The sequence below is a fragment of the Elaeis guineensis genome, chromosome 14 (assembly GCF_000442705.2).
Source record: "Elaeis guineensis isolate ETL-2024a chromosome 14, EG11, whole genome shotgun sequence".
In the NCBI taxonomy this organism is placed as follows: Eukaryota; Viridiplantae; Streptophyta; class Magnoliopsida; order Arecales; family Arecaceae; genus Elaeis; species Elaeis guineensis.
Window position 1 is genome coordinate 26,357,552 of NC_026006.2, and position 17,265 is coordinate 26,374,816.

Here is a 17,265-nt window from a genome sequence, read left to right on the forward strand (position 1 = left end):
CAAGGGATACTCCCAGAAAGAAGGCATCGACTTCAGCGAGGTCTTCTCTCCCATCGTCAGACATACTTCCATCAGAGTGTTGCTAAACATTGTAGCAGCTCAGGATTTAGAGCTGGAGCAGATGGATGTCAAGACGGCGTTCCTCCATGGGCATTTGGAGGAGAGGATTTACATGGAGCAGCCACCCAGTTTCAGGGATCCAAGATCAGAGGGAAAGATTTGTTTGTTGCAGAAGTCGCTGTACGGGTTGAAGTAGTCGCGAGGTAATGGTACAAGCGGTTTGACTCCTATGTGCGCAGCATTGGACTTTCCAGGTGCGAGTTTGATCCCTATGTTTATGTTCAGTCTCTTGAGGATGGTTCTAGGGTGTTCCTACTCTTGTATGTGGATGACATGCTTATAGCATGCAAGAGTAGGAAGGTTGTGCAGGATCTGAAGGCATCCTTATCTCGGGAGTTTGAGATGAAGGATTTGGGCCCTGCAAGGAAGATCCTAGGCATGGAGATTTTCAGAGACCGAGCCCAGACGGTGCTGCATCTATCTCAGGGGGGCTACATACAGAAGGTCTTAGAGAGGTTCGGGATGAAGGGAGCAAAGCCGGCGGAGCTGTCACTTGCCGGTCACTTCAGACTCTCGAAGACTATGGCACCACAGACTGAGGTGGAGGCTCAGGAGATGGAGACGGTTCCTTATGCTTCAGGAGTTGGGAGCTTAATGTATGCGATGGTCTGTTGTAGGCCAGACATCGCTCATGCAGTGAGTCATGTTAGCAGGTTCATGGCGCAACCTGGCAGGAAGCACTGGAGAGCTCTGAAGTGGATATTCAGATACCTGACGGGTTCAGTTGGAGTTGGCATCTGCTACGAACAGCGAGGAGGTGCAGTGGGATACTCTGACATGTCCAGGGAGGCTCAAGGGCTGATTGGCGGTTATGTAGATGCAGACTTCGATGGAGATGTGGATATCCGGAGGTCTACGACAGGCTTCATCTTTAGCCTGTATGGAGGTCCTATTTCTTGGAGATCGAGTCTACAGCCTATCACGGCCCTATCCACTACAGAGGTGGAGTACATCGGGCTCACAAAAGCAGCTAAGGAGGCAATTTGGCTGAAGGGTTTGTTGACGGAGATGGGCCTTACTCAGGAGGCCATTAGAGTGCACTGTGACAGCCAGAGTGCACTTCTATTAGCACAGAACTCAGTCTATCATGCAAGGACAAAGCACATCGACATTCGGTATCATCGGATCAGGAAGCTTGTGGAGGATGACGAGGTGGAGCTGGTAAAGGTACACACCAAGGAGAACCCAGCTGATGCACTTACGAAGGTACTTCCACGGGACAGCTTTCAGAGATGTGTTGAGCTGATTCGGCTGATGGACAGAGTGGAGCTGATTGAGGCCTTGGGACACCAAGGTGGAGATTGTTGTGATCCAGGTGGTGTGCCCAAAGCCTAGGAGACCAAGGCTAAGGCCAAGGTCCATCATTCATGAGGGCTTCATGGAAGCTCTAGGGCTAGTTGGGCCCTAGGTTGAAAGGCTGTGGGCTTTTCGGGTTCTTGAGATCTAGGTTATGTGGGCCTCAAGGGACCAACTCTTTATGGGCCAGGTCTGGGTCCAGGATAGGTGAGATTAGGTCGAGTCATGAGTGTACATGGGCTTGGGTTAACCTAATCTCCCATAGAGTTGGTCAAGGGAGTTTTGGGTTTGGGTCACTTGACCCTGTGTTTATATATACATGCACTGTATAGATTTGATTAAGCCAAGGAATACGAAAATCCTTTCTCCCAAGTCTTTCTCTCTCTTCTTCCTCTCTCTTCAGCTATTCTCCACGCCCCAAGAGCAAGAAACCATAGGGTTTCTTGCCACCAGGTCCATAGAAGGCAGGAAAAGCAGGGGAGGCGCTAGGGTTTTGAGCCCCTCCCCCTTTGTGCCACCAACCATATTGCCTCTCCCTCTCTTATAGCCGCCCAAACATCAGGTCCAGGACTTGGAACCTCTTGCTACGAGGTTGGTACAAGTTTCTCTCAGATCTGGAGTTGATCTGAGGTCGTTTGAGGCGCGGGTGAGATCTCCATCAACAGATCTACAGGAAAGGCTGCAGCAGGACAGATCTGCAAGGTCTAGTTCTATCTACCTTCTTCCCTATTTAGAATGCCCCGATTCGAGATCTACAAATTGGAAGACCTCGGTCCAGGCCTGATCTGGTTGGGTACCAGATCTTGGATTTTTTAGAGGTGATCTTAGAGGTGTTCTTCATCTGGAACGAAAGGCTGACGAAGAAGACAGCAACCAGGCTGATTTCGTCAAGGGCCTTCGATCGAGTCCAGAAGTCTCCAGATTTGTTCGTTGCTGGTTCCGCTGCACCCAAGATCCGTGGGAGGAGCCGGGATCGTGCTCCAACAAAAAGCAACAGGGGGACCCCATCAATCTTAACACTTTTCTGGCTAATTGGATTAGTTCAAATCTTGAATAAAGATTGCTCAGTGTTTTGAACACTACACAGTCTTTCTTCATGCCTAGTCAATGCCCTGTCAAAAACCATAGTAGGTTTATTGTGATATTCACAAGGCTTGCTATGGAGATTGATGCGGGGTTGTCTTGGTGCATATTAGATGCTTTACGGCATATTTTGGATATGTTACTTTGTTATGATATCCACAAGGATAGCATTTTTCAGATATGGCTGTATGAAAATGAAAAGTCTGACTTAACTAGAAAATACTATAGTTTGTTGTGATATCCACAAGGATTATGTTGAGAATTACATAAAATATAATTGGATAGATTTTTCTATCTTTGAACTCATTGAGGTTTGTTGTAATATCCACAAGGCTTCATTGAGAGATTAGGATCTTAATCCTGCTAAGAAACCAATTTAGATTTTCTCATCTATCATAGAGAGGGCTATGGTATATGATAAAATAGTGGGAATAATAATTAGAATAAAAGACCTCATCTAGTTATATCTGTCAAACATAAGTGATCTGCTTATACTATTATTCTTTATTTATGTAGATTTAAATCTGTATTATGGTTTCTTTATTTTCACTACTTGAAACCATAAATAAAAATATGTTGACCGATCCAAACTATGTGATTGGTTGAGGAACTGGCAAATTAGATTCGTACCAGGGAAGAACTCCGATGTTCTAGATATTTCTGATCCTAAATCAGTCAGCAATAATGTTTACAAAAATAAGAAGGCAAAAGATATCCACTTAGATATTATCTGTTCATTTTGTGGTAAATTTAAATATTGAAAGAATAATTGCAAGAATTATCTTGCAAGATTGAAGCAGAGTGCGAGTATAGTACCAAAAGATATGTATATGATACAGAACTATTTTTCATTGAGTGGCTCAAACTCTGATCTTGGGTATTGAATACCGTCTTGGATCGCATATTTGCAATTCATTGCCACGACCACAGAATATCAAAGGTCTGAAAAGAGGTGTTCTTGAGCTTTATAGCATAAGTAGAGAGTCCATTAGCGCAGAGGCTGTGGAAACCTGTATGTTTGATTTGCCTTCAAACAAAACTTTAGAATTAAAAGACTATTATTACATACCAAAGATCCTTAGAAATATTATTTCTATACCTTTGTTATTAAAACAAGGTTACGAAATAAGGCTAATGGAAAATAGATACTCCATTTTCTTTTCTAATAAATTTTATGACAGTGGTTATATTGATAACAATCTTTTAATTCTTCACTCAATAAAAATATTTTTCATATCGAAAAAAATATAAAAAAAAGAGAGAAGATGTGAATATCACATATATCTGGTATTGCGGCTTTGGTCATATCAGTGAGTCAAGAATAAACAAGTTATACAAAAAAAAATTTTAACCCGTATGATCATGAATCATTGAAAACTTGTGAATCTTGTCTCATGAGTAAGATGACCAAAACTCCATTCTCTAGACATGGAGAGAGGACAAATGAGTTGTTAGCTCTAGTACATACAGATGTATGTGGACCGATGATAACTCAGACCAGAAGAGCATACTCCTATTTTATCACTTTTACAGATGATCTATCAAGATTCGGATATGTATATCTTATGAAACATAAATCCGAAGTCTTTGATAAGTTCAAGGAATATCAAAATATGGTCGAAAAACAAACTGAAAAAAGTATCAAGATTCTTCGATCTGATCGAGGAGAATACTTATCCAGTGAATTTTTTGATCATCTTAAAAGTAAAGATATTCTCTCTAAATGGACCCCTCATACACTCCAGCTAAATGGTGTAGCAGAAAGGAAGAATCGCACTTTGATGGATATGGTGCGGTCCATGATGTGCTTCACTGATCTCTCAATATCTTTCTGGGGATATGCCCTAAAGACTGCCGCATACATATTAAATAGAGTGCATTCAAAGTTTGTTGCAAGTACACCATATGAAATATGGAGGGAAAGGAAGCCTAATCTTAAACATCTTAAGATTTGGAGCCGTCCTGCTTATATCAGAAATATTTTTGAACATAAACTTAGTGCTAGATCAGACAGATGTAGGTTTGTAGGGTATCCTAAAAAAACTAATGGATACTACTTTTACCACCTTACTGAATAAAAAGTATTTGTTAGTAGGCACACCACTTTCTTAGAAAATGAATTCATCCAAGAAGACAGTGGGAGGAATATTGAACTTACAAAAATTTAGAATCTATAAATCAATCCAGAAATATCTGTGGTTGAACTACAAGATCCTCAATCAGAAGTATCCAAGGATGAGGTACATTCACAATATACACCTCCTCTTTGAAGGTCAGACAGAGTGCGTCAAGCACTTTTGAGATATGATTTTATCATTGAAAATGATAATTCTATCAACATCATTTAGGATGATGATCCACTGACCTATTCGGAAGCTGTCATGAATAGCAACTCAGACAGATGATTGAAAGTCATGAAATCTGAGATGGACTCGATGTGCATCAAGTGTAGACCTTGATTGATGCGCCTAAGGATGTGACCCCAATAGGGTGCAAGTGGATCTTCAAGAAGAAAATCGAAGCATATGATCAAGTAGAAATCTACAAAACTAGGTTGGTGGCGAAGAGTTTCAGATAAAGGCAAGAAATTGACTATGATGAAACCTTCTCACCAGTGGCTATGCTCAAGTTTATTCGGATTTTACTTACTATAGCGGCATACTACAACTATAAGATCTGACAGATGGATGTCAAGACCGCTTTCCTCAATGATAATCTTAAGAAAGAGGTCTATATGACTCAGCCAGAGGGATTTGTCTCAAGTGGGAGGGCAAATCAAGTATGCAAGCTAAAGAAATCCATCTATGGATTGAAGTAGGCTTCGAAGAGCTAGAATATCTGATTTGATATGACGGTCAAAGAGTTTGGCTTTATCAAAAATGAGGATAAACCATGTGTGTATAAGAAGACAAGTGGGAGTACTGTTGTCTTCTTGATTCTGTATGTTGATGACATACTGCTCATTGAAAATGATATCCCAATAATGCAATCGATCAAGACTTGATTATCAAATAAGTTTTCTATGAAAGATTTGAGTGAAGCATCCTATATACAGGGAATAAAGATGTATAGAGATAGATCTAAGAAGATGCGAGGCTTATCCTAGTCACAGTATAAAAATCTTGTATTAAAAAGATTTAATATGGAGGTAAGTAAGAGAGATTACCTACCTGCAAGTCATGGTATACGTCTCTCTAAGAAAATATGTCCTAAGATACTAGAGGAGAGGAAGAGGATGAACGAAATCTCTTATGCTTCGATTGTGGGATCAATTATGTATGCCATGTTATGTACCAGGTCTGATGTAGCCTATGCTTTAGGCATAGCTAGCAGATTTCAGGCTGATCCAGAAGAGGATCATTGAAAAGCTGTGAAAAACATTCTGAAGTACCTAAGAAGAACTAAAGATATTTTTCTCATTTATGGAGGATCAAAGTTGAAACTAGAGGGATATACAGATTCTAGCTTTTAATCTGATCCAAATGATAGCAAATCAATATCAGGATATGTGTTTACCCTAAATGATGGGGCAGTGAGTTGTAAGAGTTCTAAGCAGCAGACAGTAGCTGACTCAACTACTGAGGTAGAGTACATCGCTGCTAGTGAAACCGCTAAGAAAATTATCTGGATGAAGAAGTTCATCATGAAATTGGGAGTTGTTCCTGAGATTGAAGGACCGGTGCCACTTTATTGTGATAACACTGGGGCCATTATTCAAGCTAAAGAACCTAAGTCTCATCAAAGATCCAAGCACATCCTCAAACGTTTTCATCTCGTTCGAAAAATTATAGAGAGACAAGATGTTATCCTTGAACAAGTTGACACAAAAAACAGTATAGCAGATCCATACCACAGCAGCTATTTGATCGCCATCTTGATTGTATGAGATTGAAATACAAAAGTGATTGGCTTTAGTGTAAGTGGGAGATTGAAAGAAGAGTGTCCTAAAAGCCAATCGCAAATATGTTGTGATGGAACTTTTTCTTTGTAATTTTCCAACTCATGTAATGATATTTATTTTTTAATAATAAAATGAGACATTGATTCATTATTTTAACTGCATCTTATTATGTCTAAGATTATGATGAACCTCAAAGATTAGGACAATGATTTTAGGAGACATGAATGGATCATGCCAGTGAAACCTAAAATCTTAAAACCTTAATCTTAAATATTTCTAGTTATGGGAGTATTAAGTCAGAGATCAATATTCCAGATAGACTAGCACATACTATGTATGCTCGACGGAGAGGGTGGTTGATCTCACTAGCTACTTGTGTGGGACATTAATACAAGGCTGTGGGTGCTCATTTGGAAATGAATCCACTGAATTGACTCAATGATAGGGAACATCTTATGGAAGCCTTCCTTGCATATTAAAGATGGTTCTCTAAGTGAAAGTTGTGCAAATGATCCTTAGACCTGAGATCACTATGGAATCTTGTGCATATGAACTCATATTTTGGTTCATACCCAGGTATGGCATTAAAACATATACAGGATGTTCTGGATATGGAGGAGTGTGTATAAAGATTATGAGTCGGTTAACATGAAATCAATCACTCCTAGTAAGAGATCACATCCTGTGAATTCTCTTCTTTAGATGACTCGAAAGAAGTTTTTTAGCCAAATGCAGGAAGGAGATTAGAAAGAGTTTCTAATACTTCATCATCGGAGTCATCATTGGTTAATGGAGAGTCAATATAAATATATATATTTGAGTTTGACATAATTTCATACTCATGAACATATTCAGGATGTAGGGTATATTTGGTATTTCCACCAAATTTCACATCTTTTGGATAGTCATGATATGTTGCTAGACGTCAATCTTGACTTGTAGGTTTGATCAAATTAAAGAGTTTAACTCGATCGTCAATTAAAAAGAATTCTAATTGTTGAACTCGGATTAGCTCGATTAGATCTAAATCGGTTAGATTGGAATCTAATCAAATTTGGTCAAAGTGCACCCGGACCTACTGCTGGCTAGATGTGGAACCCAATGGGCCACACAAAGAAATTGACCAAAGATCCTTTTGATAAAGTTGATTAAAATTTTGGATCCAATCAAGGTTCTTGATAAGCATGCTAGCATGTGTGGAAATCCTAGCTCCTTAGGAGATTAATTTGATCTCATACCTTGCTAATTTGCTAACCCAATTTGGTAAGCAATTGGGTTAGGTCACGCCACCTAAAAGCAACCCAAAAAGAGGCGCCACATTTCAAGTTAATGCCAATTTACAAGAGTCCTCTTGGATGAGGACTCTTAGCGCAAAGAAAAGGACTCGCGCGCGTGATGGCGTGAGCAGAAGGAAGAGTCCTTCTGGCTTGAGATTCAGACGCGTGTGGCAGCCCACATCACCCTCCATCCTCTGATACGCATCTCAAAGCATAAGATGTATTTTTTCTGAAAAATATGGGGTGGAGAAAAAATTGGAAAGAAACAACTCTACGTGCACGCACGGTGAAGTCTCGCGACTCCTCGCATTTTGAAGAGTCCTTCTGCAGATCAAATTCGATTAAAATGGAACGCTACCTATCAGATAATGTTCCTTTTTTTATCAGCTTTCATACGGAGACTTATCTGAAATTTTTTCAAATATATCTGGAGATCAATTGGATGCCAAAAGCGACTCTTCGTGTGCATGCACGCGGTAATAAGGGATCGCATGATGAGATGCAAGAAGACATCCTCTCGTGGGATTTTTAACTCCTTATCAGGTATTTTGAGATCATAATTTGATCTTCTTTCCACGTGGCAAATTGTGGAATTTTCTGATTTAAGAAGAGAGGCGAAAACATCCGTTCTCTGGTCGCGCATGCGGATGAATGTGCTGATCGACTATCATTGATAAGAGTCTTGCTTGAAGGATCTCTTATTTTTGATATTCAGATTAGATAAGGCTTTTTAGATAGGGCATGTCCTTTCTTTTTGGCACCCCTCTGATGGCTATAAAAAGGCCAGTGCGCTAGGTGTCCGATGCAATTCAGAAAGACTTTCCAATTTTGTCTCCGTTGCTCTCCTTTCTTTCTTACAATCCATCTTAGTTTTAGGACAAGGCTTTGGATTTTAAAACAAAGCCTAATCAGGTCCAGACAAAGGTTAGAAAGGTCCTAAAGAAGGAGATTCAGAAGTTCAGAGGAGATTCTAAGAGAGTCGAGTCAGGTTCTTAGAAAAATCTGACCGATATGAGGCTAGTCGAGTTACAGGGGCTGAACTCTTGAAGCAAGGTGGAGTGCTATCTTTGGTCCAATTGTCGTGTGGATCACCGTTAGAGGGCGGATGCTTGGACGCCTCATGAAAATTGAGATTAGCGCTACAGGTATGCTTCTTATCCAAGTTTACATTAATTATGCTTTAATTGTTATAGTCAAGGGTTTCTGAGCATTAGAGTTTTTGGTGCGCCAGGTGTTTTGAATGAAAATTTTAAATACCTAACATTTCCGCTGCGCCATCGGAACCCAATAATAACTCTTTCAATAGGCACCGCATCTCCAGTAAATCCTACAAGAGGTGAGTCCAATCGCCCTAGGCGTTCAGGAGGTATGCCCATATGAAAGAAAGCATCATAAAATAATTCGTCTGCCGAATTTTCATTATCAATCAGAATGCAACGTACATCATAGCGATATTTAAAGATACAACCACCGCATCATCATGCTAAAACTGAACTCCTTGAGTATCTTCCTCAGTAAAAGCAATGGACTCTTCAATTCTCCTCTTCTTGGCAGATTCGGCCAACTTCTCTGCTCTGCTTCGGTGCCCCTTAGTTATTGTGTTTATTACTCTGACGGGAGGTCACTCTCCAAAGGGCTCTTCTTGCCGCTATTTTGGTGGGCGATGCGACCTCCACCGTTCTTCCGACTGCTCCTGCCGATGCCTGATAAACCGGTTCAAGCACCCACGCCAAATAAGCTCCTCAATTTTATCCTGAGGCTGAAGGCATTCTTCGGTGTCGAGGCCATGATCGCGATGATAGAGGCAATACTTGTTGGGATTTCGACGATCTGGATGGATCTGCAACTTTTCTATCCGATGGATCCAATCCCTGATTTGCATCAATACTTGGGCTCGGGTAGCGTTCAACGGCGTGTAGTTTGTGAATCTCTTAAGTGGAGACACATCACTCTCCTCTAAAGGAAATCTTTTGTCGAGGGTTCTGTAAGGGAGTTCGGGACCTCCGACTTCTGAATGGAGAGCGAGAGCGCTTTCGATCCCTCGACGGAGACTTCGTCTCCTCTTCTTTCTTCTCTTCGATAGCCACATCTATCGAAGGCTCATCTTTAAATGCTTCATCAGCCCGCACGTACTTTTCCGTTCGAGCCAACATATCAACAAAATTGCAAGGGTAGATCTTCTCCAAAAAGTACCGAAGATCGTTTTTCAGAAATCTATCCTTTTAGAGTTGTCATGGCGACCGATTCATCTAGATCGCGAACCTCCAGTGCAATCGCATTAAAGCGGCTAGATAGGAGAGGATTGACTGCCTCTCCTGTTTGATGTTGACTAGGGAGTCAAATCCTTTCCGATGCCTCCTACTGCTGACAAAGTGACCCACAAACAATTGACTCATTTGATCAGATGAGTGGATCGGCCATGACTTCAGACTTGAATGCCAGTGTCGAGCTATGCCCTTCAAGGTAGATGGGAAATCTCGACAAAGGGCAACATCGGTAGCCTCGTGAAAAAGCATCAGGACCCTAAAGCTTTCCAAACGGTCCACGGGATCGGTAGTCCCTTGGTAGCTCTCCTGCTGCGGCATCTTGAAGTTGCGAGGGAGCTGTTCTTGCATAATCTGGATGCTGAATGGTGGGTCCGTATGGTATCTATCATCTCGTATCGGAGGCTGGTTGTAGAGTGCCTCAATCCATTCATTCATCTCTCGAAGCTTACAGTTGATGTCCGCATCTTGGGCAGTACAATCCTCTGAACACTGCAGAGGAGATTGCTAGTAGGGGTCAAGTCCTGCCTGAAACAGGGACTCAGAGATCACTGCCTTCTCTACTCTGGGCTTCGAGGCCGGCTATGGCGAGTCTGCCTCCCCCACTCAAAGCTCTGCAGGAAGATCTACAGTGATGATGCAGGTTGCTGTATAGGATTGGCTGGTTGTGACTCCGCCACTGGTGTAGCATTGGTTGGCTGAGCTACTGCTGCCACCGATGCGGCATTGATCTACTGCACCGCACCGCCATCATTGGTGCAGTATGGAGTTGCTGCATCGTCTGGATGGCGGTGGTCAGGATCTGCACTATTGAAATAGCAGGTTGAACTACTTCGCACTGACGGCCTCCGGAGGTGGTGGAGGAACCTCCTGAAGTTACGCATGGGCCTGGGGGTTGGGCATATTTTCCGCCACCCGGGAGGTGGTGGCGTTAGACCACCGAAAAGATGTTCTATATGGGGCCATGGTCTCAATCTCTTGCTCCTCAAAATAGGTGGTGGCGTTAGACCACCGAAAAGATGTTCTATATGGGGCCATGGTCTCAATCTCTTACTCCTCGATATCAGATCAGTATGCCTTTCTTCTATCGCCAATCTGTTGTCGTTGAAATTCGAATCTCAGTTGGAGTAGCTAGAGTGATGGCAGGCCCTTTCTAGAAAGTATCCTGCAAAACAAGTTCTAGCCGAAGTTGGCTCCGACGGAGACCCTCCACAACTCAAGTCAAATCTCAAAGAAACAGTAAAGAGAGAGCGTTTGAGAGAGATTGTTCTCACGTACCTTAGGGATCCTCTGGAGGCCGTTTTTTAGGCGAGAGCTGAAAAGCTGCTTTTGACAGATTGTCAAGCCGATTTAGGCATGATATGACAAGATTTTCAGTCGAAATCTTTAAGATCGGACAGTTACACCTGCCTTATCTATTTTGGATCCACTTGTAGTGTCGCAGGCGCTTTTGAATTTGAAATGAAGGCATACGTAGCATTGGACTAGTTTTGGTTGAAGAGGCTTCAACATGGTCTAATGAAGATGGGTGCCAAAGGAAGAAAATGACTAGAGCCAGTCGCACCTATAGGAATAAGTGTCGGTAGGATCCGAAGCTTATCTGCCGCCGAAGTCAGAGATCAGCCTATCCAAATGCCAGCTATTGCAAAGACTAAAACTAGTTGGAGTCTAAGTTTTAAACTGAAGTCGGGATCATCCGGACTTTGATGTTTTGCTTAGGAAGATCATCAGGGTCTGAAGTTAGGATTGGAGAGGTCCAAAATTATATACTGAATGATCTCCTTCAGACAGCCCTCTCATGGTTCGAAAGAGACATATCTACCTCCGGGATCAGATACCTTTATCTCCAATGATGCTGTAGTGTTGGTCCTGTGCACTTCATCACATATCTTTCTGCTGGTTCATATCTTTAGCCTGGGTGATAAATTACCTCCCAACACATGCATTTCTGATTTTGACATGGGATGTTAAGCTTGATAAAAGCAAATCACACAAAGGGGTTCATGCACCAAAACTATTAAAATTGGTCAAAGATTATTGCTGATGGTTAAACTCTGGTCATTCTTGTCTTCTTTCTGTATAATCAAAGAAGAAAGCACATAATATTGACTCACTGTTTTGTTTAGTTAAGACCGTACTCCAACAACTCCAAGTCCCCCCCTTAAAAAAAGAAAGACCCATCAAGAATTGCATTCTGTCTGCTCAAGTCCCTATATTTAAACAAACTTTTATTAAATTATGACTTACTAAGCCAAGTCAAAGAGGAAGAATACAGAAAAGGACACATTAGCATACCAATATCTTGGCTTTTTAAACCTACCATGCGTACCCACTTTACGAACAAATATGTTCGCATAACTACCAACTTTATAAATATAGTTGTCCTAAGCAAGGTTTGAAATGTTGAGGTACAAGAGCATACCGAACCCAAAGGTGGGTAGAGTGCACATTGTATCGATGATTATGCCCAAAAAAAAGTATTGATGAGTATGTATAGGTATAGCTAGAATGCCTTGGTACGGCCTTTTTTAGAATAAAAACTTCGTATGTGCACAATTTTTAAGGTTTTCGGATTCAACTCAAAATCCCCAAAATCATTGATTTTGATCCTAGATTCAAGCTCTACAGCATGAATTCAATGATCAATGACTATTCAATCCTCATTTGACAAAATACTCCAATGTTTTTTCTTTTTTTTTTTTTCCATTAAACACAATTTCACTTGGATTTTTGAACAATAAGAGAAGGGAGGAGGGAGAATTCCTAGCTAGAATGAGATTTGTCTCAAAACTCAAAATCCAAACTTCAATCCTGCAAGCAAGTCTCACCAGACATACTTCCCTTCTCCCTCATTTCATTCCCACATTCAAATGGTGGTAAATGATTGCAAAAAGGTTTGTTTTAGCCATCCCAAGCTGTATCACACAGTTTAGGGTGAATAGACCATTCAATTTAGGGTGCATTGATTTGCATTCAATTTAGGGCGAATCGACCATGATCCATGCCAAACTACTCAATCCAGGTTCAGTTTGAGCAGTTCTGATGTGCTTTAGGTGATATTTGCCCGTATCAATGCTCCCTTGAATCAGACTCAGTATGGTGCTTATCAATGAGTATGTACTGGATTGACTAGTATTTTGAACCTTGCTTCTCAGTAGTTCAAGTTCACTGTTTCCCAATACATCTATCACTACAAATTGCAAACATCTTGCTAAAAGAAAGTAAAAACTAACTTTGCAACAAGGAATTACTGACACCTGCCCTGCAGAGAGAAACCCGGCAACATCAATGACCGGACTAAATTCTTTAGGAAGCAATTCTGGCTTGTTGACCCCAACTTTCGCATCAGCTGCACTAAGTCCTAGACAACCCAATCTTATATCAGAGATAAAACCAAAATGGGCCATGAATTTGCATTAAAGAATCATAAGATGATCACAACAAACAGCCTTTTGCCAACTATTTAGGTTGGTTGGTTAAAAGAAAAATTGCTTTAATAGCATGCTTTGTATCAAACTTGAGTAGATGGAGAAAAGCAGGAAAAAAAAAAACAAAATAAAATGTATGGAAAAAACATCCAAGAATATATTTTTTTGAGCAATTTATCATTTTTATAGATATTAATTTCATATTTTTTGTACACTAGTCAAAACCTTGAAATTTATAGAAATGTAGACAATAGAGAATTACAAGCTACAAAATTCATCACAAATTGTTTCACTGTGTACCAGATTAAATCAAGGAAATGACAAATTGAAAGCACAAAAATAACAACATGCAAAATGATATTGAAAGTAGAAAATTCTTTTGTAGTTAATGCTGACATGATCATGATAACTAGATAAAACTGTTATGCATAATAATAGTAAATAAGCATCTATTTCTAGACAAAACTATTAAGTTCAGAACCATCAATTATAAATAACAATCAGAGAAAGAAACTTACTAATTATAATGTCAAAGCTGGAGCACATGAACAAGATATAAATCCATTCTAAATGCTGTGCTAGAACAGAAATCAGTGAAGGATTATGTCCGACAAACATGGTTCAACAGTGTTTGACGCACATGACATGCATATTTTCCTTTTAATAGCAAGCATCAAATTGGGCATACTGGCATAATATAAATAAAATCACTGTCAGCAGATATGATTACATAAACGAAATCAAATGGTGGAGATATGCACATATAGGCATAGATGAGGCACTACATGCAAGTGTAAATATTTGATGAGTCGCTTTTTTGGATGCCAAAGGATCTTATCCATCCAATAAGATCAATAAGATATTCTGGACAGGGCTTTAGCATCAAAAGTATGCTGAAAAGCTTGAAGCAAAGCACAAACACAGAGATCATGGCAAGCAAGCCAACAGCTAATCCCTTTTTCTTATGGAAGAAAAATAATCTTAGTAAAGGAATTAATAGTCCTTAAAAAGTATGCTTAGTTATCGATTTGACTACCAGATCTCTTTTCCTTTTTTTATAGAAAGGACCCATACATAATGGGCTATACAATAGGGGGTGGCCCTGCTCTAGACACCCTTAGCCCCAAAACCTTGGTAAAGCCAAGATTTAGCCCCAAGCATGAACCGTCGAACCATCTCGAACCGAGCAGTTTGTGATGTACCAAACAGGACCAGCCATAACTGGAATGGTTCATCTACTCAATTCGGTCTCAGCTGAGAATCAACCTGAATCGGGCTGAATCATTTGGTTCCACCCAATTTCAAGCCATTTCAGGCTGTTTTTGACTGAATCGGACAGTTTGGTGGTTTATAATTTCAATCATGGGTCATAACTCCTCCAATCCTTCTCCCCTCTTTCCCAATCTTTCTCTCCCCTCTCCTTGCCCCCTTTCTCCTGATCGTCCTCTCCCCTCAACCCTCTCTCCCTATCTCCCGACCCTCCTTTCCTCTCTACCCCCTCCCCTCTCCCATCTCTCTCAAACATCCATGCCTCTTATGAGTCATGATACCTTGCTAGGATTAGGGTTCCATCGCCCTCATCATCGCCACTACCACCATAGATGACAATGACTACAGAGCTGCCGAGACAACAATGACATTGGAGATACACCGTCTCTCCCTCTCCTCCCTTCTCCCCTCCAACCTCCAGGTTCAGATATGCCTCAATTTGAGACAATACATACCAATTTTTTACCAAACCAGTAGCCGGCAAGTACAAGCCCTGGTACCAATTCAATGAACATTGGTCCTGGATCTTTTAGAACAACTACTAAAAACTTTACTAGCTTGATTAGCTAGCACTTTGAGATGTCTAATCTCTTTGAAACGCATCATTTCCACTATCTTTAAAATTAAGAACCCAACTAGATGATCCAATAAGATTTTCCAAGGATCCATGCAACCCCCAAATGCCTTATGATGTCGCTGCTGCTCTTAACTGATTCCAACTTAATCTGAACCTACTGACCATTGAGAATTGTAAACAATGGATACTCTCTATGATGACTTAATAAATGGTATGAATGTTAAAATTGTTGTGGATGTGGCTTTGTATAATCAATAATGGCAAAACAATAATTATGGTAATGTTTAGCTTGAGTTGAAGCAGAGATTATATGGCTGCAGGGTGGGTTTTATCTAGGATTTGAACAAAGCTTGAGTTCTCTCTTCAAATCATCCAGTTAGCCTATTGGTTGGAGAAAAAAAGCAGGCATTGTCCCTGTAGTATTAAAGGGAGAGAGCCATATGGCTATTGTCTTTAGCGCATGGAAATCCCCAAATGTGGACTTCAGGCTTGCCACCATGGGAACAGAGAGAAAAGTTCTAAGAGAACCAATTTCTTCCACACAAGTCAATATGGTTATCAAGTTTGGAATGCATTGTTGAATAAAGATTTGTTTTCTAATTGCTTCGGGAGTCAAGTTTGCATATGGATATCTAGCAGATGTGAGTTCCAATGGATGATCTAACAGCAATGACAAACTAATTATAATATAAAGCCCTATCCTCTCTTCTAGGGTTTCAAAGTAAATGCTAGAGAGAGGCTTTGGGAATGATATTTTTGGAGAAGCTTTTCCAGTAACAATAGATGAGTGGATTTTCACCATATGGGCTCTTATCTTTGGGTTCTAGTTATTTTATATATTATTCACATTAGTGGATTTCTCTTTGCAATCCTCGTGCACGTAGACAATTTGTCAAACCATGTAAATCACTCATGAGTCATGTCTCTTCTTATTTTTCCCTTTGTTTTGGGGTGTATTTCTCTTTCTCATGCTTGTTTGTCTTGTTCTTATAACACCAATACAGAAGATCCTACAAAGGTTTGATGTGGGTTGCTACAAAAATGACTCATTTTATTAAAGAACAATGCAAGAACGCTAACATAGAAGATCCTACAAAGGTATGTATGTATGTATGTATAGAGTCTTGCATATACAGATGCAAAGAAATAAGTGGGCATTGCCAATATAAGAATTTGGGACATAGTTATCTTCATGATTTATCGTCATGATGTTATCCATGATTCCTTGCAATAGGACATCTATGAGCATATCATAGACATGAATGACAAGTTTGAAGATGAGTGTGAGAATCCTTTGGTAAGAGATATAAAATCACATAAACCTTCAACTTTGGACATCTATCATCTTAGCATGTTGCATAGTTGATCTAAAGGTAACTCAATTGATAGAAATAGAGAAAAGAACTGAAAGGACATACGTTTTTATTCTTATTAGCTAATTCAATTCTCACATATCCATAAACTAAGGTTAATATACGAACTCAAATATACTCAAATATTATCTAATGCTAATAAATATGATATTTATTTACATTGTATGAGACAAATCCTCACTAAGGTTCCACATTGATGTTTCATAGACAAAAATGGAGTTGGATTTGGGACTCACACATAGAAAATGTGTTCTATAAGTTAAAATGAAAGTGAAAGAAGTAATGACCTAAATAATAGGAAAAAAAACCTTTGATCAACTGATTTTCTTTCCAAATTCTTTTAGCATGTTCTAGAAAATAATTCTTTATTCTCATAAGATTATTTACTTAAATATTCTACAGTCCAAAACATCAAAGGTGCATAAACCAACTCATTTTTTCTTTTTTTTTTATCCTCATAAAACCCTTTTTTTACCTCGTTACCCACAAAGTTATAGTTGCCCACATATGGGACTGTAATCAAGCTAAGCTTGACGGAGCATTGATCAGACAAAGCTTGGTTTGCAATTAATTTCAAGCATCAATTTCTGAGATCAAGCTTAGTTTGTTTACAATTATTTCAAGAACAATTTGAGCTTATTTTTGAACCAAGCACAAAAGCCTAATTGATCAGCATG

General features: G+C 40.0%; 1 protein-coding gene across 2 annotated transcripts in view; it reads right to left on the reverse strand.

Annotated features, from left to right (window-relative positions):
• The window catches only part of LOC105033149 (thylakoid lumenal 15.0 kDa protein 2, chloroplastic), a 41,461-nt gene that overhangs the window by 22,180 nt on the left and 2,016 nt on the right, over window positions 1-17,265 (reverse strand). Inside the window, exon 2 of one of the 2 annotated variants that reach the window (XM_010907827.4) lies at window positions 13,175-13,302. In XM_010907827.4, the coding sequence (XP_010906129.1) occupies window positions 13,175-13,302 (128 nt within the window). The remainder of the gene's footprint in view (window positions 1-13,174; window positions 13,303-17,265) is intronic. The other variant, XM_010907828.4, reaches the window with a different exon arrangement.